At 41.7% G+C, this 26,564-nt stretch overlaps 1 protein-coding gene and 1 long non-coding RNA gene across 10 annotated transcripts; one reads left to right on the top strand and one right to left on the bottom strand.

Annotated features, from left to right (window-relative positions):
* Window positions 1–651: 651 nt before the first annotated feature.
* On the top strand, window positions 652–6,795 carry LOC147817824 (uncharacterized). The gene is made up of 2 exons (XR_015438633.1): window positions 652–1,255; window positions 5,530–6,795. It is a non-coding gene; the product is annotated as an uncharacterized LOC147817824 (long non-coding RNA).
* On the bottom strand, window positions 2,327–25,530 carry LOC147817823 (protein NLRC3-like). Of its 9 annotated transcripts, XM_087179990.1 has the most exons (18): window positions 25,429–25,530; window positions 23,210–23,357; window positions 22,043–22,257; window positions 20,131–21,955; window positions 17,998–18,171; window positions 15,406–15,582; window positions 14,459–14,632; window positions 13,873–14,049; window positions 13,179–13,355; window positions 11,142–11,318; window positions 10,345–10,388; window positions 9,201–9,244; window positions 8,635–8,690; window positions 6,486–6,700; window positions 5,143–5,420; window positions 4,863–4,976; window positions 4,608–4,749; window positions 2,327–2,906 (listed from the first exon to the last, which is right to left on the bottom strand). In XM_087179990.1, exons 2-18 carry the CDS (start codon window positions 23,323–23,325, stop codon window positions 2,608–2,610), a joined length of 4,404 nt encoding a protein of 1,467 aa, XP_087036116.1. In that variant the 5' UTR covers window positions 23,326–23,357; window positions 25,429–25,530; the 3' UTR covers window positions 2,327–2,607. The 9 variants fall into 9 exon arrangements, 8 of the variants coding, with proteins under 8 accessions (XP_087036116.1, XP_087036115.1, XP_087036114.1 ...); XM_087179989.1 differs by having other exon boundaries at window positions 20,131–22,257; XM_087179988.1 differs by lacking the exons at window positions 23,210–23,357; window positions 25,429–25,530 and adding an exon at window positions 22,341–22,476.
* Window positions 25,531–26,564: the final 1,034 nt, after the last annotated feature.

The following is a 26,564-nucleotide window of genomic DNA, read 5'->3' as shown; positions in this document are numbered from 1 at the left end:
ATAATAGTTATTATGTATTTATTTTGCCTGATAAACTCAGTTTTTAGCAGCTTTGTTTTAAAACCAGAGTGGACACATGGAAAGACCCAAACAGGAAAACTGTTCCACTAACTGCTCATTATTATTGATCATTCCCGTCGGGATCCTGTAGGAATGATGACGCAGTTTTTCCAGATATCAGAATGGTCAGTAATTGATCCTTTAAAGTTAAACTGCGCCAGAGCAGGTTAGAAGTTCAGCATAAGTTACCATGGTGATTTACCCCGGTAACCAGTGAACCACTGTAGTAGGACTGAAAACCCAGAGTTAAACCGGAAGTTACCTCGATAACCTCAAATCCTGCTTCGTAGTACAGACCTCAGGATCTTTAACGTGAAACAGGAGCTGTGAGAGTCTGAACTGAAGAATACAGAACAGTTTAATAATGTGGAGATATTTTGGCGGAAAACAAACACGTTGTCTGTGAACATTTTACTGATTCGTGTCTTGACATTAAAAGAACAAGTTTCATCACAACCTGATGTCTGCTTTAGGTCGATTCATGCAGAGCAATGCATTCAAATACACAGGCTCTGTGTTTTGTTTTATCTGTTGGTTGATGAAATAAGTTCATAAGTTGATGAAATATTTAAAAAACTGAACTTACTGACTCTTCAGGAGTTTAAAGTGCGAGACTCTTGCTGTGTAGTCTGACGGCTTCGTCAGTTTCACCGTTAGTTAGCTAAACAGAAAGTAGCAGTGAGCAGCGTGCGGGTTCACAGCTGCCGTCAAAGGGGGAAGTGCAGTGAAACATTATGTACAAGAATAAGGCTTCAACATTTCTGAGAAATCATGTGACAGCGCTAGAGCATCGTGGATAACAGGATACATCCTGAAGCCTGTACTACGAAGCAAGTTCAAAATACCCAGGATCACTTTTAGTTCTGTTTCATTACTTCCTGACTGCCAGTGTCCAGTCCAGGCGCTGCAGTCATATGTTGAAGCAACACAGAGCCTTAGACGCTCAGAGCAGCTGTTTCTGTGCTACAGCTTACGAGGCGTACGAGGTGGCCGGTGAACCACTCCTCTCCGATGTTGTTTGTCACTCAACCAGGGGTGTGGCCACGTCATGGGCAGCAATGAGAGGAATATCACTACGGGATATCTGTGCTGCACCGCCATGCGCGTTCACGAGGTTCTACCGTCTTAAGGTGGCTTCCGGGTCCACGCTCGCATCAGCTGTGCTTCCATTGCCCTTCTACAAACAGAACAGTAGGTGGGTCTCAGTTCCTAGTGTCACTGCTGGTGGATTCATCCACTTTGTTTACGGCCACTGGCAGTCAGGAAGGAATGAAACAGAACCATAGTTACCTTCGTAACTTCCGTTATCTGGGTTAACTGAACCTAACATTGACCGTCCTGATAACCTGTAGTAGGAAGCGGGTTATTAACTGGCTCAGTTAACCCTGGTTTACCTGTCCTGTTACGAGCGCGTTCCTGTGAAAGAGGCGGAGTTGTTAATTATAAGCTGAACCATGAATGGAATACTCAATATTATATAAGAAACGCTGATACCTGTAGGAGTGTTCAGTTATATGATCACATGACTGAATGTGAAAGACTGAATGTCTCGTCATGTTATTCTGAGCTAAATGTGATGAAATATATAGTAAAAGCATTGACACAGTTGTGTATTTATATTATACATAAGTATACATTGATGTGTAAATGTGTGTGTATCTGTGTATGTCACATTGCACATTAATAATGACATCCTTTATAGTGACGTTTACTATACTATGACACAATTTGACATTTTTATACTATGTTATTGCACAATTTGATTTACTATAATAGATCACATATTGTATATCTATATATTTTTGGGCAGATTCTACTAGTATATATCTTTCACATCTATCTGGAAATATACTCTATGGCATATTCTCTCTTACTATTTTATGGCAAGTTTTTCTGGAATACTATGATATGAATTTCTTATGACTTACATTAAGACATTTTTATGACTGAATATACTCTGACATAAGGAATATTTTTGTGATGTTATGCTATTACTATGACATTATCTATGACATACTTTACTATGACATTTTTATACATTATTGTTCAATTGTTTTTTATGACATAGTTCGACTTATTTATTATTACTTATTTCTATTAAATAGTACATTATGAAAATTTTTTAATTACTTACATATTATATACCATGGCGCACTTTTATGACTTAAAATACTATTGCACATCTTCAGGATTTCCTATACTGTCACATTAAATATGTTAATTACTTACAAACAAAATAACAAGAAAGAGTAAGGAATGCAAACAATTTCAAACGCCAACAAACACAGCGCATTTTTTTTTAATAATGAAAGTTGTATACACAAAGTATAGTAAAAAAAAAGGAAATACACAGCAAGTTGCTTTACATTTGACAAAACGCATTAAGTCTCTCCAGATATAGTGTGTTTAGTCGTCCCATACTTGCAAGATTTACTTCTTTGTAATTATCAAGTTTTTACCAAATGTTCTTAAACAATAGAGAAAAAGTTTAAAGGTAAAACTTAAGAATTAAAGATGTGAAACACCCTGATATACACTGTTTCTGCTTCACATTAACCTCAGCTTTGTTGAAAGACACTGATCCTCCTCACAGAGAGCAGCAATCAGAGCTGCACTGGCTTTTGGTCCTTTTCTTAGCACCGTATCGATCACCACTCGAGCTTTGTCTGCCCTGGTGTTCTGTGCTTCAGCAGACTCCAGTTCATCCTGAGTTACCACTTTGCACTCCAGGAGTTTATCCAGCAGCTTATGTAGAAGAGGTTCAGACACACTGTCGATGAAATCTGTCCGAACAGACGCCAGGTTCTTTTCTGCTTGGACACTCTGAGCCCATGTTGGCTCAGCATCTATAAGTTGAACAAGAAAAGTACATGTTCACACTGTGTGTGTGTGTGTGTGTGTGTGTGTGTGTGTGTGTGTGGCTACTTTATTAGGTATACCTGTTCAACTGCTTGTTAACGCAAATATCTAATAGGCCAATCACATGGCAGCAACTCAATGCATTTAGACATTTAGACATGGTCAAGCCGATCTGCTGAAGTTCAAACCGAGCATCAGAATGGGGAAGAAAGGTGATTTAAGTGACTTTCAACGTGGCATGGTCGTTGGTGCCAGACAGGATGGTCTGAGTATTTCAGAAACTGCTGATCTACTGGGATTTTCACACACAACCATCTCTAGGGTTTTACAGAGAATGGTCTGAAAAAGAGGAAATATTCAGTGAGCGGCAGTTCTCTGGGTGAAAATGCCTTGTTGATGCCAGAGGTCAGAGGAGAATAGTCCGACGTTCGAGCTGATAGAAAAGCAACATTAACTCAAATAACCACTCATTACAACTGAGGTATGCAGAAGAGCATCTCTGAACGCACAACACATGGAACCTTGAAGCAGATGGTCTACAGCAGAAGAAGACCACACCGGGTGCCACTCCTGTCAGCTGACAACAGGAAGCTGAGGATACAATTCGCACGGGCTCACCAACATCGGACAATAAAAGATTCGAAAAATGTTGCCTGGTCTGATGAATCTCGATTTCTGCTACAACATTCGGATGGTAGGGTCAGAATTTGGTGTAAACAACATGAAAGCCTGGATCCATCCTGCCTTGTATCAACAGTTCATGCTGCTGGTGGTGTAATGGTGCAGGGGATATTTTCTCTGCACACTTTGGGCCACTTAGGACCAACTGAGCATCTTTTAAACATCACAGCCTACCTGAGTATTGTTGCTGACCATGTCCATCCCTTTATGACCACAGTGTAGGGCTGTGCATTTAAATGAATTTTATTATTTATTATTCGATTCAGATTTTGGCCTCCAACAATTATAAAAACAATATAACCGAGAGAAAACAATTATTGTGCGGTGTTCTGTTTCATAACAAATTTCAGCTCCCCTACAAAAACCATCCAACGTTATCGGTTCCACTCTCGGTACTGAAGGAATTAGGAAAATAGATTTCATGTTGTTGTAACATAGAAGTTCTCTTTCACATTCACCAACACAGGGCTAGGAGGATGTAGTGAGAAAATTTACTTAAAAAAATACTTTTCTCTCACAACAGTCCCTCAACCAAATTCCCGTCTGGTGCTATACACATATTTTAAATCCGGTATTGGCCGAGACAACAGGCAGTGTTCTACAGACTGCATCATTTGTTGGATTGTTGAATGACGCTGCAGTCTTCATACGTGAATCATATAAACACATGCAGCAGTTGGAAGGGATGAGTGCAGAGTCAGACAAGCGTCACAGAAAACTTTGTCCAATTGTCATCCTGTCATGATATAGTCTCTTGAGTGATGCATATCATGTCATTGGACTTGCAGAGTTTCTCCTGACCTTATCAGTCACCCAATGGCCTGTGACAGGAGCTTCTCTACACCTAAGTTTGCTAAAAACAGACTTAGGAGCACTCTCACCCAAGAGTATTTAGAAGCATTTATGCTGATGTCAACAGAGAAAGACATTCTAATATCCTTGCACTTTGACAGGGTGTTAGACAAGGTTTTAAAGACTTCCCCCCTGCAGGGACATGAGGACTTTACCAGTCAGGTCAGCATTGTGCTTCCAGACATCTGTATCTGTTTCATCTCGTACTGCTATAGTCACTTGTTCTGTGACTGTAGGCAGGCGGATCTCAAACGTTGAATGGTAATTTGGTCCAACATCCTGGTCAAAGATCGCTTTCTGAAAACCAGTAGCAATAGTAGTAATCAGTGTCTCGAAGTATCCAAAGTAAACTAAAACAAGTTTTAAGAATCTTATCAGCATGTTACAGAACATTTCATTTGAATTCTCACCTCAGGCTGTACTATACAGGCCGTCGGACAGTGAACAGTGTAACTTTGTTCTTCGATGAGTTCGCATTTGGAAGGTACCTGAATATACCCAGAATTTGTCTGTTTTCTCCTCACCTTAAGATACAAGAACATTGTAATTACATGGTTAGTCCTCAGTAGACTCCGACTGATAAATCAACAGGCCATTTTATCAGGTGTGTAACTGGTGAGTAACTATGTATCACAATATCTGATCAATACTGATGGATTTGACTTAAAGTGAAGCTGTAACAAGTCTTACCTCTTCCAGAGGGATGTTGCTTGGAAAGAGAAGCACATTGAGGTTTTTCTTCTGTGTTTTGGGGTTTGGTTTTCTAAGGAACAGCAAGACTTGGCCGCTAGTTGGGTTTAGGTTGTTCCAAAACCTCCTTAAAGCCTTCAAAGGCCGGACTATGCCAAACCTAGAGAGATGAAGGACTTTGACAATCACATGAGTGTCTGTGATCTCCAGCGGTTCAAGGATGCTCATTCCATCATCAGTGCAGTGGGCAACAGACAGCAGGCCTTCAGAGAGCAGAGCTGTGAAAACACAGACACATTCAACACCTGTTTTACTGACAACAACCTCATATATTCTATATCTACTAGGAGTGTCATGATTCTCCAAATGTGTGATTTGATTAATTAGGAAAGACCTGCAGCGGGAGGTGAAGAAAGCACAGTGGACTGTTAGCTCTCCTTTACATAAACGGAGAGACATCCACTCAAGCCGTCTCTGCAGACGGGCGGACAGTATCAGGAGAGACCCCTCTCACCCTGGTCACCACTTGTCCAACATGAGAGGATGAAGATGCAGTGTTGCCCAGAGGGACAAAAACCACGTTCAAGAGTTAACATTGGTGTTACTTTCCACTGATGGAGACAGCTGTTGGTGAGTAAGATATGAAGTTTGATGCTGAACTCACAGCTATTTGTGCTAACTATGTAGTGATAGCAAATAGTTACAAATAGCACTGCTTGAATGCATTGTCACAAGCTGTAATAGACTACAGCCAACACACTGTACACGTAACCCACAGGATGAACGCCTTCCCTAATACCTTAGAAGATGCATTCAGAGCTTAGTGTTGTATTCTTCTTAATGAGGACCGTACAATTTATATCACATATCTGACACTATCAACATGAATTATTAAATTATTAAGTTTATTCCCTAACAGTTTGAAAATATCAAAAATAATGCAACGTTACGTCTTCTTTATATACTGCGTACCCACATGCTTCTAGACAATTTCATTTCATGATTTTATTAATAACATAACTACTCACAATTTGACTGGAACACTGTCTGGTTGATAATTAACCGTGTGCAAATTAAATAAAACTAATAAAAGTGAGTTCCAAAAAGACATGTATTTGTAATAGCCACATTAACCAAGTGCCTCAGTGAGCTCTGATGAAACTCATCATGCTTGAGGTCTTAATAGGAGGTGTGGAAGTTACCAGACATAAACCACAGTGTGGGTGCTGGGACAGATGTGACAGATGAGACTGGGTCTGTGATGGACTCTGCAGCCTACAGGGGGCACTAACAGGACTATAGAGTTTCATCATTGCTCAAACAAAGCACAATAATTTCCTCACCAGCCTTTATTTCACAGTGTGGGAGGTGGAGCTGACAGACAGCATCTTTAGAACACTGGATTTCGAACAGTGGCCCTGCAGCCATCTTGCCAGCTAATTTGAGGAGTCCTTCATCCCATTGGACAATCCTGTAGAAAAGCTCCGCCTCCTGAGCCATAACAAATACTAGTCCAGTTGATGTGCACCGAAACCCACCTGGACCAGGACACCTGAACCTGTAGGGCATAGAGGGCTGGATGAGCACAATGAACCTGTTACACATACTCATGATCTTTAGGGAATAAAAAGAAGCAGAAATGCTGTTTGCGCTCAGTCTATAGGTTTCAAAATGGGGACCCACTCATGAAAAAAATTGTTCCATAGCACTATGTTGGGTCTGTGCTCTGCCTCACAAGCGGGGCACCATATGTTGGGCCTTCTTTGGTTTATCAATTTATTGGCTATCATGAAGTAATAAAATATTAATATAACCAGTAGTCATACTTAAAGACATTTATTTACAATTAATTACAAAAACATACAATGTCTAATCTAGAGTAAATACAGGTAGGTGTGTGTGTGTGTGTGTGTGTGTGTGTGTGTGTGTGTGTGTTTGCAGTCTGTACAACGGTTAAGACTTCTGCTGCTGACCTTAGGCCCAGTCATTTAACATTACCCAGTCCTTGGAACAAAAGAGAAAGGTCATTTCTAGTGTTGTTGAAGAGTCCAGTGATTTGGGTGGCTTGAGCAGGATGTACTGGATGTACTGAGCAGTGTTGTGCCTGAACACATTCAATGAAGGGCGTTCGTTGAACTCGTTTATATTTTTGAAGCAGTTTTAAGTGAAGACTCAGACGGATTATATTTATATACTGATTTTAAATGTAACTAATGTCTGAGATTCTTCAGTGATGTACAATAATTCATTTAGTTTGGGAGTGAAATGATTTGGGGCTGGTGATGGATGGGTAGAAGGATTTAAAAAAGAAAAAAAATAAAGAACTATAAACGTGAACTCGTTCATTTTTATCTGTATGAACTGAACTTTGAACTAGTTCTTTTCAAGTGTGAACTGGCACAACACTGGTACTGAGTCCCAACAACTACTGCTGGTGAGAAACTGCGAAGGGAACCTTTAAAGGAGTTAACTGTAAGTTTTGCTATTGCTACATAGCCATTAGCATTAGCAACTGTTTACTCACCAGTCTAGAGGAAACATTGTGAGTTAGGGTTAGCTGTCTCCAGAGGTGGAAACAACCCTATTGTTTTGCTTCTATTCCTTTCTTCTATTGAAGTTAGCATGCTAACCAGCTATCCCTGGGCTGGTTGGACTGTGTGGTCGTTTTCCAATACCAAGTCACTGCAGCGTCCAGTCTGAAGAAGTAGCTGGTAAGAGGACGTATTATAACCTCTTGTAAAGCAACGATGACTCAAGCTCTCGTCAAGTCTGTTATATAAACAGCTGTTAATGCTAATGTTAGCTATGTAGCAATGACAGCACTTACAAATAGCACTTTCAAATTGACTATCGCTGAGATCCATATCCAAAACCATTCCAGGATGATCAGAGAAGACGGTCTGAAGACCTTTAAATACACGGTGAAAACTGGAACCACAGTAGCAGTAACAAAACGAACAAGCAGTGGTGTAGTCAACATGATTCGCAGGTATACGCCGTATACACAATAAGAAGTATCCAGGATATCCCTTTACTCGTTTAAAAATGTGCAAGAATATGTAACAATATAGTTTTGTGACAGAACTTTATGTAAGTGATTTTGTTTTGCAAATACTGGGCAGAGTATAAGTACTATAAAAATAAGTTTTGCAGGGGACGGCATCTACTCTTTTGTCTGTGTTACGAAGCGTGGAACGTGGTGGCTTCCCATACGATGCATGTGTGGATGCATGTACTGTATGCGTTAGTCAGCGTGGTGGTGCTTGTGGGGTGTTGCTCTGGGACGGGTGTGTATGAAAACCCAATCTCACTTTATGACCTTGGCGTCATAACAATTAACACATTGAGGGAGGGGGACAAGAGCCATCCATGAGACCACCAACACTGCAGAGAGAACATCAGGACTGCTGTGGCTCATAAGAGGAAAGATGCGGGGAAAGAAGGAGGTACGTTGCCTAAAATGTTGTTAAGTGCTTCTTCTTATATGATTACCTGTGTGAGACTTGTGTAGATTCAGTTTGCAGCTCAGGCATGAAGTCTGATGGAGGCTGTTATTCAGAAAGAAACATCATAAGCTATTTTACTAGAAAGGACTTGTGTTAATAACAGCAAAAAACAAATATTCTTACACATTTCACACTGAACTGAAGCACAGTGCACAAGTCAGAGCCAACAGAGCGTTTTGGTGGACTGATAGTGTTACATAAGTATAAGCTGCCATTGTAATTATTTACAAAAAAATTGAAGCAGAAGAAAATGTGACAGACTTTAACTTCAACACCCAAACAGCTGACTTAAACTAAAGAAGTTTGAAAAGTTATGAAAGCATAAAAGTCATGAATTAGAATTCCCGCCTCCTGGCTGTTTCCTCCACCAACCAGCCAAGTCAGTAAATATGGTCACAATCTCTCCTTCCTAAGTTGAATAATGGCCAGAGGTGTTTACGTTATGATGTCACAGTGAAGTTGACTTCTCTGAATGTGTGTTTTCTATTGCCTGCTGTGTGTTGAGCCGTTAAATCTGTCTGGAATATTAGGACACAATGGTTTATCTCTCACCTTCATCATTGTCTCTGCGGTGTCCAGTTTGATATCAGAGTCACCTGATGGGGGGAGAAGAGACACAGCGGATGTCAGAAATCAGGTTTTACTGTTCCTCCTCAGATCTGATTTCAGAGAATATGAGCCAACAGCAGCTATAAACAGCAGCTGTACTGTAGAAAGTCAAATCTGAAGAGAATGATGATGAACTTCTGCTCCATGTCAGCAGTTCATTTGTTTTTACGTATCATTATTTTGGTCCTGCATCAGCTGCATTGATGGGATGCAGTCGGGTTTAATGTTTGTGGATCAGACCTGCAGTGACACTTAAAGTCTGTTTTCTCTGAAAAACAACAGACATTCCCTCTAACACAGAGGCCATTATTGCAAAAGCTCATTGTTCATAGACCACATTCTTCATGAATAATTAGATTTGAGCTCATGGTCATGTTGTCATAATGGCTGCCTCGGTTGATCTTCTTTTGCTCAATCCACCTCTCTGTCTTCGTCTACAGAAACTTCTCACTTCCTCCAGGCCCATGTATTTCTGAGACACTTTCCAGACCTGCCATTCTACACGTGTCCATCAGATGTCCTCAGACTTTCCCACCAATCTGCTCACCTGACTCCAACATCCACCTGTTTACATTCCCGTAGAGAAGGGTCCAGCTGCAGCCTTGCACCTTACAAATCATATCAAACCACACCCATTGTCATTGGAGCAGTCATTTGTTTGCGGGGAGGACGAGTCCTAACCACGCCTAACCTAACCCTATTTGGAAGTTGAACTGCTTTCACATTCATGCTGCGGCTCCAGCTGAATATACTTACTCCCATATCATCCCCACCTGCCACCACACCTGCCTCTCACTATCTCCCCAATCCTTAAGTGTATAAAACCAGCTCACCAGCTCAGCTAAACTAATATGTAAGATGCTTTCCAGAACAACTAAATGCACATTAAAGCTGGGCAGCATGTCTCAAATCAATCACAATGTATGGATATTTTTCCAATACTGATATGTAATGAATGAAATGAAAAAAATGCCTGACAGCGCCTCACACAACAAAGAGGACGAGGAGTTGGTAAAAAAGATCGACCCATACCAGTGTTTTACCCCCTCACAAGCATTTATAGTGTTAACAGTGTTTCAGTACTCACAGGTTATGTCTGTGGAATCTTTAATCAGCCTGTCCATGGCGACCCTGTGTAGACAAACACAACCACAACAGTTACAAAGTGAGTGGAAAATAATCAGGTTTTATTATTATTATGAATTCTATTCCTGCTGCCCTGACCTTATTGTCTTTGCAGTAATGCAACATCAGCCTCATCTTGGTCACCTGAAACTCCAGGACTAGGCCCTTGATCGAGAGCTGGAGCTCGGTCTCTGAGCTATATTAATACTCCTGAAGCTCTTTGGTATGCCAAGCCACATTCTCAAATGGCTGCTGATGTTTCTTTCCATCCGTCATTAACGTCCTGTCAGCGCCCGGATAGTAAAACTTTGAGGGGAATTTAGTTACTTCCACCATGTACCTGCAGCGTCTGCCAAATGATTAAATGTAAATGTGTAACTCTGCTCGGATCTGTCAAGATGACGGACGGCCTTCAGATCAGTCAATGATGGAAAATATTTGTCTATTTTTGCTTTTACCAGAACCGGAACCAATTTTCATTCCTCATCTGAATCAAATTTGAGTCTTTAATCATATCTGGATCAGAAAGTTGCTTAAATTGTTTTAGGCCTAGGGTTTAGGTGGAGATGTGCACTGTCATCTTCTCTCCCTCACAACTAGGGAAGGAATGTTGTTCTTACTTTTAGTCCACTTTTCTTATTTTGCAGGCCCACAACAATATTCCATGGGAACGGAATACTAAGAAGTTTAAGGGTTTACAGGAAACACTGGATCTTTGCTCTGATACCAACTATGGACTGACTCCGGCCCTCGACTGACCTCAGAGTCTCCAGTCCAAAGTCTGGACTCTCCACAAGATGAGCCAGCTCCTTCACCCCTGAATCCTGCAGGTCCCTGTTGTACCTCAGGTCCAGTTCTCTCAGATGGGAGGGGTTGGACTTCAGAGCTGAGGCCAGAGAAGCACAGCTGATCTCTGTCAACCTGCAGTCCTTCAACCTGAATAAAGAATAAACCATATAAATAAAAATCACTGATTATCAATCAGATATAATAAATAAGCAGAGTGACTTTGTCCGTCTGTTATTGTGGATCATCATCATGTCAGCCTTCTACACACATCATCCAAATGTCAGCACATCATTCATACACCTCTTCATGTCAACACAGATTCATCAGCTGCTGCTGACCTCAGTCTGTCAATATAGAATGAATATCAGATCAGACTTGTTGCCAGTCTCCAGGGTGATCCCATCTGCCAAAAATGTCAAAATGTTTGTTTTGTGGGGGGGGCAAATTCTGAGACAGCACACTGTATATTGGTTTTGTGTTGTAGTTCTTTCTTTCAATGGTCCACGTATACCACACTGTACTAAAACTACAAACGAGACCAATGTGAAACTGATAGTTGATACAAACGTTGCAGCCTGGTGGGAATTTATCGCCGTACACACAACTGGTCATGGTTTGTGAAGTAACTGCGTTTCGAATGTTTTTTCCACTAACCTACTTTTCCTTTATCAAACATTAGTCCATATGGGGAAGTGCAAGTTTAGCGAGTCCTGTCCACTGCACACTGTGCAAGAAGACGCCGAAGTTGGGCACGCTTGGTGTAAAGGCCCCGGAGTCGCATGAAAAATCAGAAAAACAACAAATTGCTGTCAAAAGTCTCCAGAAAACGCATTATTGTGAAGTTATCCCGGCACTCAGCCCAAGCACGACCCGCTCTGCATGCCCCAGCGCTACACACTGCTCTTTTAGACATGCCTACTCACATAGACAGAGCATTCTTTAACACACACACACACACACACACACACACACTTTTGCATACACAAATATACATATAGACTATAGACAACCAATACAAAAACTCACACACAAACAAGTCACTCTCTCACTCACTCAGTCACTCAAGTCTCTCTATGTCTCTCTTAGTCACACACACAGTGTAGTTGATGGGCATTAACTTGTTGAGTTGTTGTGGCCTTGTTATATAGGACTACTGCTGTGTTAATCCCTTTTTCTTTCTCACACAGTTGTGAATGTGAATACATAGTTTGGTAATTTCAATAAATTCATTTAACTTCAAGTAATTCTATGACTCCGATTTTTTCTATATCCCTTCTACTTTTTTACCAGTGTGGACATGAAATCGGTCTTAAATTTCATTCATAATAGTCTTTTAAAGGTCTTAAAAAGTCTTAAATTTAAAGTGTTGAAACCTGCAGAAACCCTGCTCTCAAGGCGACCCCGCCTTCGCTGTTGCCCTCCAGCTTGACCTCCAGAGGTATCCAGTCTTCTCTGTCAGCCTCTTGCTCCATATCTGGAAAGGCCCCGCCATCATCATTGGCGACGCCCACCAGAAGGGCTCCACCTGTGTGTCCGGCCTCTGGGCCATCCTCTCGAGCTGCCCAGCCCATCTGCCCAGCCTTTGTCTCCGGCCCGATTTCTCTGCTCAGCCTCTGTTCTGCCCCCGAGTTGTCCACCTGAGGCCTGTTGATTTGCCCCTGTCTGATCCTCAGGCTGTTTCCCTGTGTTTCTCACCTCCTGTCCTCAGCCATCTCTTCACTTTTCCCTGATTTTTCCTCATGCTCCTGTGATTGTTGCTGACCAGTTTCATTTGAATTTTCAGAGTTTTGCATTTCATCCCTGAACTTAAGTTATTCACCTACTTCCTGTAAGTGTTTGGACTTTTGTGTTTATAAAAGCTCTTTCTTTTACCAACCCCTTTGTGTTGTCTTTGTTTGGGTCCAGTTAAATATATATCCCTAAATAAATTTACTGATTCAAGTTATGTGTGAAGATAAATTAGGTCAAAGATATAAGCTCTACAACAGTAACAGACAGAGAACTGACCTCAGAGTCTCCAGTCTACAGTCCGGACTCTCCAGAAAACCACACAGCTCCTTCACCCCTGAATCCTGCAGGTCCCTGTTGTCACTCAGGTCCAGTTCTCTCAGATGGGAGGGGTTGGACTTCAGAGCTGAGGCCAAAGAAGCACAGTTGAACTCTGACAAACTGCAGTCCTTCAACCTGAATAAAGAATAAAACATATAGATAAAAATCATTGATTATCAGTCACATATGTCCCAACCTAAACAGAAATAACGTCCTTGGTGGAGGTAATGACATTAATCTGTTGGCACTTTTCAAAACAGCTCAGGAAACTTTACAGTACATTTGGATTTGGATTTGTAGTAAATGGACTGAACCTTGTAAAACCAACAGTGTGGTCCTTTAAGACTTTTCCTTCTTAGCACATTTAGTAAACACTAGTAAATTACACAATGCAAAATACAAAAAATGTCACACTTGATCATGATCAAAACACACAAACAGACACAAACACACAATTTCAGCAAATACACATTAGTCAGGACTCAATGAAATGACCTGAAATTCTCAGTCTTAAAATATGTGACAACAGTTTAAAATGTCATTAATTAATTAATTCTAAGTGAATGGATTCAAATTATGTATTAAGATAAATTAGGTTCAGTTGTTGGGATAAAGATATAAGATCTATAACAGTCACAGACAGTGAACTGACCTCAGAGCCTTGAGTCCACAGTCTGGACTCTCCAGAAAACCACACAGATCCTTCACTCCTGAATCCTGCAAGTCCCAGTTTCCTCTCAGGTCCAGTTCTCTCAGATGGGAGGGGTTGGACTTCAGAGCTGAGACCAGAGAAGCACAGCTGATCTCTGACAAACTGCAGTTCATCAATCTGAATAAAGAATAAAACACGTTGGACTAAAAACTTACAATACTTTTAATCATGACCGAAATGGATCACACTTTAAATATCCAGCCCTGATCCGGTAAAAAGGTCTGGATCCGCACCAAAATGTACGAACTCATAGATAAGTCTGATTTTTATATGAAGATCCAAACATTTCCTGAGAAACTGACAAAAATGACACATTGACATTTATTCATTCAGCAGACACTTTCATCCAAAGCAACTTACAGTGAAGGACATCACTAAAGCTTCAGTGCAGTAGGAGATCTTGGTGTAAGTACTAAGTACTACATCTATTCGATAAGTGCAAGGAGATCAAGTAAAGAAGAGCACTGAAAGTACAATTTCCCCAATAGTGACATTTCTCTACAACAGTAACACACAGTGAACTGACCTCAGAGTCTCCAGTCTACAGTTTGGACTCTCCAGAAAACCACACAGACCCTTCACTCCTGAATCCTGCAGCCGGTTGTGACTCAGGTCCAGTTCTCTCAGATGGGAGGGGTTGGACTTCAGAGCTGAGGCCAGAGAAGCACAGCTGATCTCTGACAAACTGCAGTCACTCAGCCTGAATAAAGAATAAAAACCATTGATTATCAATCAGATATGTCAAAATCAATTATCTTCTCTCTAAAATGAGTAGAGTGACTGTGTCCTTCTGTTATTGTGGATCATCATAATGTAGGCCTTCTACACACATCATCCAATGTCAACACAGATTCATCAGCTGCTGCTGACGTAAGTAGAGTCTGTCAATATAGAATCAATATCAGACCATACACGTTGGACTAAAAACTTACTACAATACTTTTTTCATGACTGAAAATGATCAGACTTTAAAGATCCCGTCCTGATCCAGTAAAAAGGTCTCGCTTGGTCCTGGTTCTGATCCTGCAGATCAGCTCAGGAAATCCAAAACCAAACACAAATTCAACTGAACAAAAACTTTGTAACTGCTTTCAACTGTTTTAATCTCAAATTACAGATGATTTAATGGGAAACTTTGGAAAATGGTCAGCAGAAATGTCATTTTCATTATTGTAACAATTCTAATAACAATGAGAATAATAATTATTATTATTGTGATAATTATAATAATATCTAGACTAGCACTCAGTACAGCACATACCTCCTCCAACCAAACTATTTTACACATCTGTCAGATCCAGATGATTATCAGATGATTATCTGGATCTGCACCAAATTGTTCACCAAATTGATCAGTTCCAAAATTTAATGGGCCCATTTAATCCTGGCCCAGGACCTACCCCTGCACCAAGTTTGGTGCAAATCAGTTCAGTTTTTCTGCTGACAAACAAACAAACCAACAAACATACTGACCTCAGAGTCTCCAGTCCACAGTCTGGACTCTCCAGAAAACCACACAGCTCCTTCACTCCTGAATCCTGCAGGTCCCAGTTTCCTCTAAGGTCCAGTTCTCTCAGATGGGAGGGGTTGGACTTCAGAGCTGAGGCCACAGAAGTACAGTTGATCTCTGACAAACTGCAGTCCTTCAACCTGAATAAAGAATAAAACATATATATAATAATCACTGATTATCAATCAGATATGTCTCAATCAATGAGCTTTTTCTAAAATGAGTAGAGTGACTTTGTCCTTCTGTTATTGTGGATCATCATAATAGCAGCCTTCTACACACATCATCTAAATGTCACCACAACAGCCATATGTCAACACAGATTCATCAGCTACTGCTGACCTCAGTCTGTCAATATAGAATCAATATATTTAGTAGCTTAGAATGTTTGTGCAATTAAATTGAGAAGTTCACTTTTGTTTTTATCTTAAAACCGTCACATGTCATATGTAGATTAAAATAGTTGTTGGTGGCAGTAATCCTTCCTGCAGTCCACACTGACTGTTAAGTGGTCTCCTCCTCACACATCTACATTCAAAATAATGACTTGATGAGTTCAGCTGAAGCTGAATGAAGCTTCAACAGTCTGAGTCCAACAGATCCATTGTGTCAACCAGAGTTACAGAATATTTAGTAGAAAATTCCCTCATTGAGTTACTGTCCTTCTCCTGCAGCTCAGCAAGGAAACAGATCCTGAGCCTGATGTATGAAACTCAGACCGCACCAGTCAGTGTACCATCTAAGTGATTTTGTTATTTTAAGGTAAAACAGCTGCATAATGTTGCTTTAAGCTATAGTGGCTGGCCCAACTGGACTGTTAGGCAGCATCATCTGAGAATCAGTCCCACTCAGTCTTACTTCCACTAATATCCCCAATAGCCACAACTTATCAACCACTCTGAAAGAAGGACAGACCTTGACCTCTTATCAACTGAAGTAACACAGTGTCAAAATGAGTTTGTGTGAGTGTGAGGGTGCAGTCAGTCTACAGGGTCATCAGGTGGGCAGCCTCTCAGTAACTGCTGTTTCATTGAGTTGGGCCCATGACACCCAGAAGTTTCAACAGTGTCCCAATGTCCCAGAACCAATCCCCTCTTTACCTGCACCCACTCACTCAATACAACCCTCCATAACAAGTTAAACTCAGTAAAGTATCACCAGCCACCAGCATGCTAACAACCTGCCAACCTGATGTCTGGGTACACAGCATGCTGCTAACAGACTACATCCTCTCCTATTTACCCAACTAGCCTGCTAAAATAATTAGCATACTAATTAGCATGCCAACAGTGTGCTAAACTAACCAGTATGCTCCATCAGCCACCATATCAACCAAACAACAGTTACCTCATCTTGGTAATCCTAACCAGCCGAGCCTCTTCAGCTTCCTCATTTTAGCAGCAACAAGACCAAACAGTCTTGGATTCACACTACAACTACACTACAGCATCATGAATTCACACTACAAGTTCTGCTTTTACCTGTCTTCGCCTCTCTCACCTTTCTTTTAACCCATAGTCTTTCACTCGAAATGGCTGCCATGTTCTTCACTGCCTGCTTTAGACTTGGCACTCTTATACCCAGTTCAGGTAATAGGGACGAGACTGATCCTCCAACGAATCCGCCCCTTCAGCTCACTTTCATTGGACCGCAGATTTCCAACCAGGCCCCTCTGCCGCCAGCTCTGTGTATCTGAGCTGTTTCCTCTCATAGGCAGTTTCTACTGTGTCCTCCCCCATGGTACCCTCAGCTCCACAACATACAAAACCTGCTGTGTTCCTGACCACGCACAAGATCTAAGCTCTTACTATGAAGCAGGATTTGAGGTTCCTGAGGTAACTTCAGGTTTAACTCTGGGTTTTCACTCTTACAACGATGGTTAACTTGTTTTCTTGGTAAATCACCACGGTAACTGATGCTGAACTGCTGCGGCACAGGATCAGATCAAAACCTGTCAACAGCCAAACCACTGACCAATCAGATACCTGGAACAAACTTAACAATTAAGTGATAAAAAATAATGAATAGTATGCCCACACATTTATATAAATCAGTGGAATTGTTTTGCTGTTCCAGACCTTGCATTTGTCCACTCTGGTGTTAGAACATAGCTTCTAACAAACACAGAGTTTATCACACTAAATAAATATATAACTATTATAGCTTCATTTTAGTTTAGCACAGATTCTTTAATCAGACCGGAAGGATTTCTGACAGTGATGACGCTTTAACTCTTCTTCATCACTACAGCTCAGAATAACATGAGGAGACTCAGTGAAAAAAAGACAACTAAACCAACAATGATCCACACACTGTTAAATATTTCCATGATTATAAATTTACATTTCAGTCAGACTGACTCATCAGACATCAACTACTTTTCTTTTCCTTCTCCTCTCGGCAGCAGAAACAGTCTGACATTAACTTAACTGTTTTATCTGTATCTCATGTTCATAACAGTTTGTTCATCATCAGACTGAAGTGGGAAAATACTCAGTAAGAAACTTCATAATAATTCATGCACTCATAACAACAGCTTCAGTTAGTGAACTGACCTCAGAGTCTTCAGTTTACAGTTTGGACTCTCCAGTCCAGTAGACAGCAGCTTCACTCCTGAATCCTGCAGGTCGTTTTCACTCAAGTCCAGTTCTCTCAGATGGGAGGGGTTGGACTTCAGAGCTGAGGCCACAACTTCACAGTGAGTCTCTGAGAGTTGACAATCAACAAGCCTGTGATTATAGAAGTGATAAAATGTGTTAGAATAAAATCTGATTTAAATTGTAATAAAAATACAGACGATGCATATGATGACAAAACATGACATCATTTGATGAACATCTGCTCTTCATATCTGTGGTTCAGCACATCTTATTGGGTTTGACATGAAACAATCATTTTTTTTGTTTTAATGGGAATCTTTGTTTTACAGATGACGGAGTGAAAATGACGTCACGTCTAGGCTTCATAAAGTGATTTGATCCCCAGAGTCAGAATGGAGCATCTTCTTTAGAAAAACATTTTTACTGTCCACTGTTTAGAAATGGATTGAGTTTAACTCAGTGAACAAATAGATCTAATGTCTGTTTGCTGCATCGTCTTCACAGAATGTCATCAGACCAAAGGTGTCTATAAGAAGAATTCTCCACTCTGATCTGATATATTCAGACCTGTGTTCCAGCCAAATCTGAGCTATGGAGATTAAAGAACTGAAATCTCATCTAGCAATCCATTTTCAAGAGGCCCAACATGAGGGGAAAAGCAGCCACTATTGCATCATATTGAGTAAGTCGCGTACTTCTGAAACGTAAAAAGTGTTACGCAGTGAAGTCAAGTTGGGGTTTTTGTCTTGTCTCCATGTCTTGTCATTTCCTGTTTTATTTTGAAAAGTAACTCTCCTCTCGTTTCAGGTCACTTGCCCTTCCTCATGTGTCACCTGTCTGAGTGTCTTCCCTGGTTCCTGATTGTGTCCACCTGTTTCCCATTTGCCCTCATGTGTCTTATAGTCTGCGTCTCCCTTTGTCTTGTGCCAGAGTGTCTCGTTCCGTCCGTGCACCCCAGCCAGTTATCACAGATCTTGCCTTGCTTTGTCTCTGCCTTTTTGGATTTATTCTTTAGCTCCATGTGAGTGATTCTTTGTTTGTATTTTCATAGTATAGATTCATCTGTTTTGTCAAGTTCATAGCAGTTTTTGTAGCCTCCCTGTTGAGTGATTTTCTGTTGGTTTATTCCTTTTTGTTTCTGCAGTTTTGTCCCTCCATTTGGAGTGGGTTTTGTTTATTAGATTTTTTCCCTGATAGGTTTAGTCTTGTCTAGATAGCATAAATTCCATAGCTGGTTTAATTTGTCACTCTCTGCTGAGGTTGGAATTTATTAATATAGTCTGCCTAATTGGTCTCTCTGCATCTGAGTCCTCTTTATAGTCCAGGCCTGACAAAAAGCCTTTCAAAGAGGGTGAAGGAGGCATTTCTGGACAGCATTTCTGTTCAGAGATTTTAAAAATAAATCTGAAATCATGGCAGCAGTCAAGATTGTGAACTCCATCTGCGCCAGAAGCCTTCAGAGGAGGCTATTTTCCGCCCAGGTGGAAGATACTGAAGCGGAGAACACAGAATTGTTGCTGCATACGGGTCCACGTCAGATGGCTAAGCAGAGGCAAGTTTCTGGTGAGATTTTCTGAACTGCTGCCTGAAGTGAAAGATTTTCTCAGGCAGTCTAAAGATGCTCTGTGCGCCCAGCTGGATGATGAGCAGTGGCTCATGGACTTCTCACTGACTTGACTGGCACTCTGAATGAACTGAATTTAGAGTTGCGGGGAAAAAACAAAACAATTGAAATGATCAGCTCTGTCAACACTTTCAAGCGCAAACTACATCTAGTGAGATCAGTGGAGTCCCACTTTAATTTGTTTTAGCAGATTTCAATAAACCCAAAAACATGCCTATACAACATCGAACACTGACAAATATAGCATCAAACAATTAATACAATAAACTTAACTTGACAACAACAATCACAACCAACTGAAAAATCTACAGTTTTGGCGCTCAGAGCATTTAAACCACAAATGACCTGTAATGTTTGATGTAAAACTATAATAAGAATAAATGGATACTATGTATATCTGAATTTCATGGAACTACTAATCCAATCTACTGATTGATTATTATAATGCTCATGTCTGGACTCACCGAGCCTTTCTGCAGTTCCTCACAGCTGGGATCAGTCTCAGTCGTCCCTGATCTGATGTCTTGTACTCCTTCAGGTCGAACTCTTCCAGAACCTCCTCTGACATCTGCAGCATGTAGGCCAGAGCTGAGCAGTGGATCTCAGAGAGTTTCTCCTCTGATCTGTTCTCTGACTTCAGGAACTCTTGGATCTCCTGATGAACTGAGTGGTCCTTCATCTCCGTCAGACAGTGGAAGATGTTGATGCTTCTGTCAGGAGTCACTCTGTCACTCTTCATCTTCTTCAGGTTGTTGATGGCTCTCTGGATGGTTTCTGGACTGTTCTCTGTCTGACCCAGCAGACCTCCTAAGAGTTTCTGGTTGGACTCTAGAGAGAGGCCGTGAAGGAAGCGAACAAACAGGTCCAGGTGACCATTCTCACTTTTGAGGGATTTCTCCATGGCTGCCATCAGGAAGTCATCCAGGGTTGAATCAACATGTTGTTTCCCTAGGAAGTTCTCCAGGACCTCTGTCTTCCTGTTGGTGTAACAGTGGAACATGTAAACTGCAGCCAGAAACTCCTGAATACTCAGATGAACAAAGCAGTAGACTGTTTTCTGGAAGATCACACTCTCTCTCTTGAAGATTTCAGTACAAAGTCCTGAGTACACCGAGGCCTCTGTGACATCAAGACCACACTGCTCCAGGTCTTCTTGGTAGAACATGGTCTTTCCTTTCTCCAGCTGTTCAAACGCCAGCCTCCCCAGCTTCAGAAGAACTTCTCTGTCAGCCTCCGTCAGCTCCTGTGGACTCGTCTCATGTCCCTCATCGTACTTGTTCTTCTTCCTCTTTGTCTGAACCAGCAGGAAGTGTGAGAACAGGTCGGTCAGGGTCTGGGGCAGCTCTCCTCTCTGGTCTGTGGTCAACATGTGCTCCAGAACTGTAGCAGTGATCCAGCAGAAGACTGGGACTTGACACATGATGTGGAGGATCCTGCATGTTTTAATGTGTGAGATGGTTCTACTGGACAGCTCTTCATCACTGGATCTCCTCCTGAAGTACTCCTCCTTCTGAGCATCAGTGAAGCCTCGGACTTCTGTTACCCTGTCAACACATGTAGGAGGGATCTGATTGGCCGTCGCAGGTCTGGAAGTTATCCAGACGAGAGCCGAGGGAAGCAGTCTCCCTCTGATGAGGTTTGTCAGCAGCACGTTGACTGATGACTCCTGTGTGACATCAGACACAGACTTCCTGTTGTTGAAATCCAGTGACAGTCTGCTTTCATCCAGGCCGTCAAAGATGAACAGAACTTTACAGACAGCGAGCTGCTCTGCTGTGACCTTCTGTAATGTTGGATGAAAAACATGGATCAGCCTGAGAAGACTGTACTGCTGATCTCTGATCAGGTTCAGCTCCCTGAATGAAAGCAGAACCAGCAGACTGACATCTCGGTTCTCCAATCCCTCCGCCCAGTCCAGACTGAACTTCTGCACTGAGAAGGTTTTTCCAATCCCAGCGACGCCGTTCATCAGAACCACTCTGATGGGTCTCTGTCGGTCAGGTAAGACTTTAAAGACTCCATGTCTCTGTTCGTCAGGTAAGGCCTTAAAGATGTCATTGCACTTGATTGGAGCGTCATGGAGGTTATTCTTCTTGGAAGTTGTCTCCAGCTGCCTCACCTCATGTTGGGTATTGACCTCTTCACTCTGTCCCTCTGTGATGTAGAGCTCAGTGTAGATGCTGTTGAGGAGGGTTCCACTTCCTGTTCCATCAGTTCCTTCAGTCACACGCTCACATCTGCTCCTCAGTCTGATCTTATGTTGATCTAAAACCTCCTGCAGACCACCATCTGCTGAAAGAGAAGAGACAGTGTCAAGCAAAGAAAAGATTTGTAATGTTGTGGTATTAAAATCATCATGTAGACTGCTGGTCCGACCGGCTGTCTGCAGTCCAGGTCTTGTTCTGGGTCTTTTTCCACACCAGGGACAGGAGGAGTCTCCTGATGAACTAGACTGGTCCCAGTATGAGGTGATGCACTGTCTGCAGAACCGGTGTCCACAGCTGGTAGAGACTGGATCCTTCGGGACGTCCTGACACAGAGCACAACAGGACAGCTGCTCTTCCACAGAGACACCACTCCTCTTCCTCTTTCTGTGGACATGAACACACCTCTTTTTAAATGACGAAGCTTTCAGCGATCATTGTAACAAAACGATTTTAACAACAGTGCCTACCTAATCAGATAGCAAGTCACTCTGACTGTTTGCCTCAACCAGCCAGTCCACTTGCAGTTCATTAGTGTATGAATTCCCGAGTTATGGCCAAAAACATTAGAAGTTGTTTCAGTTTGCTGGCTGAGGATGAACACTGATACAACACTGCCGTCATGCTGACGAGTAAAGTCAGAAAAGTCATCCATGAGCAGGCATGTTTTCACCATAAACTGCAAATAAAGATGGACGTAGCCTCCGTGACATCACCCGCAGGTTTCTGAAGAGCGCTCAGAGTGAGTTGCAAGGAGCAGCAGCAGGGACTGTACACACAGTTACATACAAGCACAGCAGTAAAAGCAGAACACTACACAGCAGTGCAAGAGCCAAAAGAAAATGTGTGGGGAAAATACAACAACAGTAAAGACAAACATTGCTCGGCTGCATGCCTGTCACAAAATGGGACATTGGGTCAGAGAGTGAAGAAACAGCCAGTCTGTAAAAGAAGTCACTTAGAAAACTGAACAACACATCAAGCATGATTTGCACACAGCGTTGCCTGATGAAAGTGATCACACAGTCAGTGAAATGTCATTCACATCAGATCGCTAACTGAAACTTCATAATTGTGCATAAGGACCTTCAGTATTTGGATGAAGGAGCTGGGAGGTTGGAGCTGCAGGCTGTCAACAGTAAAGACCAACACTGAACTTTTTCTGACTTCGTAGCCAACAGAAGTCTCAGTTCAGCCTTTGAGTTTCAGCTGACAGCTAAAACAATTCAGGTTTGAAAAGGGATTAGACGATAAGATTCAGATTCACTAAGTAGACTGGATAAAGCCCCCACCATACTCATATCCAATCTGTTTGTACACAGTAGAAACAGTCTCTTACTTTGTGTCTGAGGGTCCAGGTTCATTACTGAAGCTTGGAGGACTCTCTTTGGACCTATCAATCTCCATCCATGCTGGAGACCCTAATCCGTCCTTCTCTTCCTCCAAATCACTCATCTTCCGTCAGTCTGAGAGGTAATCCTGTAACACTGGAGGCACACGCACAATGACCACCATTAGTGGTGGCTTTAGAAACTTCTGAATGGGGGGGGGGGCAGAAGGAGCACAGATTCAAAGTAGTGGGGCACATTTCAAAGCCCTGGTTCTTTGCAAAAATAAATTGCACACTGACCGAAACAAATGAACGCTGTATAAACAACTTTAAAGTTCCTCTCCTGGCATTGATTAAACTGACAAACTGAAAACTCATCTCTATTCTTCAAAATTACATGAGAAAAAAAGTCTTCAAATAGCATTTAGTATTTCGTAATCTTGGAATATGCAGATTAACACAGTTTTTATCTCCACCCATCTCTCAGCCACTCAAATGCAGCTCCGACTCAAACACACAATGAAATGATTCCTGGGTGTTCAGCTCAATAACAGAGCCTCTATTTCTGTGTTATAGATAAAATGTCTTTCAAATGTAGTTCTCCTTACAAACCCATACAAAATGTCTCCTACTACGGTTTGTTGAATGGTCTGTTTATTCACTGAATAAAAGATATACAGTGTGGAACAATGGCCTTCCATCTCTGGTAGATTAATTGTGACAGATGCCATAATTTCTTTTCCAGGGAGTTTCACTTGATTATATTCAGGGTTTACCACTGACGTCAGGTGAATATTTTTGTTTGGTTTGGTTGGTTAACAGTTGAAAACCTGAGATATGTACAGTAAATCACTGATTCTGTCATCATTGTCATGTTGATCAAATTGCAAACTTGCACAGTTGTGTGCAACTGAGTGAAAATGAAACCAAGTTAATCAGCCTTGAACAGTAAGACGTTGAAACAAAGCCGCAATTTCAACGTTGATTCATTTTCAAAATCGAAACCTAATTCAGTGTGAATTCAAAGTTGACGCCCAAGACGTAAATTCACTCATGTTGAAAGGTAGGACGTTCGACGTTGATCTTTCAAAATGGAAACCTAATTTAACGGTAATTCGTCCTTGATGCATGACGTTGATTCGACGGTAAATAAACTTTGAAATGCAGCCTGGGTTGGATATCACTTTTAGATGTTGGTGTAACGGAATTTATTTGCAGGTATCAGCGTTTCTTCTAAGAAATGTATTAATGGTTCTGATGATGTTGCTTATAATTAACAACTCACAATTTTTCACATGAACACGTTCGGGGCAGGACAGATAAACCCAGAGTTGACTGAGCCGGTGGATAAATGGCCTAGTACTGCAGGGTATCCTACTACAGGCAGGAGGGGCAGTTCGGTTAAACCAGATAACGAAAACCTCTCCTGGGTGTGTTAAACTTGTCTATCCGTACAGGGCTCGGGTGTGTGTGGGCGCTGTGAGTCAAACCGTCACTAACAGGAGCCAGGTGTCTGTCTCCACAGCGCTTCCCCGTCTCTTTTCGGTCTGTCCGCCTCTCTACGCGCTCGCAGCTCGGTCACTTCAACATGAAACATGTAGGAGGGAACATATATGCTGTCTCTTATACACATCTCGCGCAAGACGTAAATTCACTCATGTTGAAAGGTAGGACGTTCGACGTTGATCTTTCAAAATGGAAACCTAATTTAACGGTAATTCGTCCTTGATGCATGACGTTGATTCGACGGTAAATAAACTTTGAAATGCAGCCTGGGTTGGATATCACTTTTAGATGTTGGTGTAACGGAATTTATTTGCAGGTATCAGCGTTTCTTCTAAGAAATGTATTAATGGTTCTGATGATGTTGCTTATAATTAACAACTCACAATTTTTCACATGAACACGTTCGGGGCAGGACAGATAAACCCAGAGTTGACTGAGCCGGTGGATAAATGGCCTAGTACTGCAGGGTATCCTACTACAGGCAGGAGGGGCAGTTCGGTTAAACCAGATAACGAAAACCTCTCCTGGGTGTGTTAAACTTGTCTATCCGTACAGGGCTCGGGTGTGTGTGGGCGCTGTGAGTCAAACCGTCACTAACAGGAGCCAGGTGTCTGTCTCCACAGCGCTTCCCCGTCTCTTTTCGGTCTGTCCGCCTCTCTACGCGCTCACAGCTCGGTCACTTCAACATGAAACATGTAGGAGGGAACATATATGTGACTCACCAGCTTCCTTTTGCCGGACAATCCTTCACATATTCATCGACTCGAATGAAATATTTCTCTTGCTCCTCTTCCTTGTTCTGCCCAAACCACCCCCCACACCCCACTCCCGCTCCCCCCACCCCGCTCCCCGCTCTTCGCGGGAACGCGCACAGCGAAAGTGGGCAACTCATGGAACACTAATTTCAAAAGCAAAGTCCGGTTGGAAAATGTCTCCTCTTCGTTCAAGGTTCAAAACATTGTAGTTAACTGACACTAAACTAGACCGTGACGTCACCCATTGGTTTGTTAACTGCCGTTTTGAAGCTTCGAGTTTTGTTTTTTTTGTTTTGTTTTTTTTAAATGTTCAGAAAAGTATATATGAACAAGCATGGACATTACAAACAGCTCGTCAGAGCAAGCATATATACAAACAAATATACAGTTCAATAACGAACATAAAAGAAAAACAATATATGAAAAAATAAAATAAAAAATAAAACAAAAAAAAATTAAGGGGGTAGTGGTAAACGATAATACTATAATGTAAGCAAGCATTATAAGTCTTAACAACGATCACGTTTCTGTCTCTGTATTTACGTTTTCAAATTTCCCGCTACGAACTTCTGGTAACTATATGAGCGCTAAAGGAATCACGTGACGATCAAGCATTTTTGATTCATTCAAGAGGTGCGTTCGAGTTTGACTTCGACTGACTGCGCCTGACTTGACGTGAGCTGCCGGTGACAGTCACAACCGTCTACTTCCCGTAGCGCTAGTTCACCTGTGTCACAGCAGGATGTTATTCACACAACTCACTGCGGGAAACTGAAGAGCTGTTCTGTTTCTTCATTTACAAATGCTGAGAGTTACATAGTCTTTCATTTAAGAAGGAGACTATCAATGGCTAATCATTGGGCAAATCTGCAGGGCCATAAAGATTCTCACCCGACTAAGCAAATTATAAAAATGAGTTGGGAAAATGTCTAAATCAAAAAAGAGTGTTTTTGTGTTGGTTTTTCAGATATCACCAAGAAATTAGGAATCAGTGACTGGAATATTAGCCCACCTACCTCAACCAATGATAGATTTTTCTATTTTGGATCTTGGATCACACACACACACACACACACACACACACACACACACACACACACACA

Source organism: Seriola lalandi, unplaced genomic scaffold, assembly GCF_002814215.2.
Source record: "Seriola lalandi dorsalis isolate HSWRI2012SDOR001 ecotype SW California unplaced genomic scaffold, Sedor1 jcf7180002054885, whole genome shotgun sequence".
Lineage (NCBI taxonomy): Eukaryota > Metazoa > Chordata > Actinopteri > Carangiformes > Carangidae > Seriola > Seriola lalandi.
The sequence above is the reverse complement of the archived record's forward strand: the minus strand, read 5'-3'. Positions and strand labels throughout refer to the sequence as shown.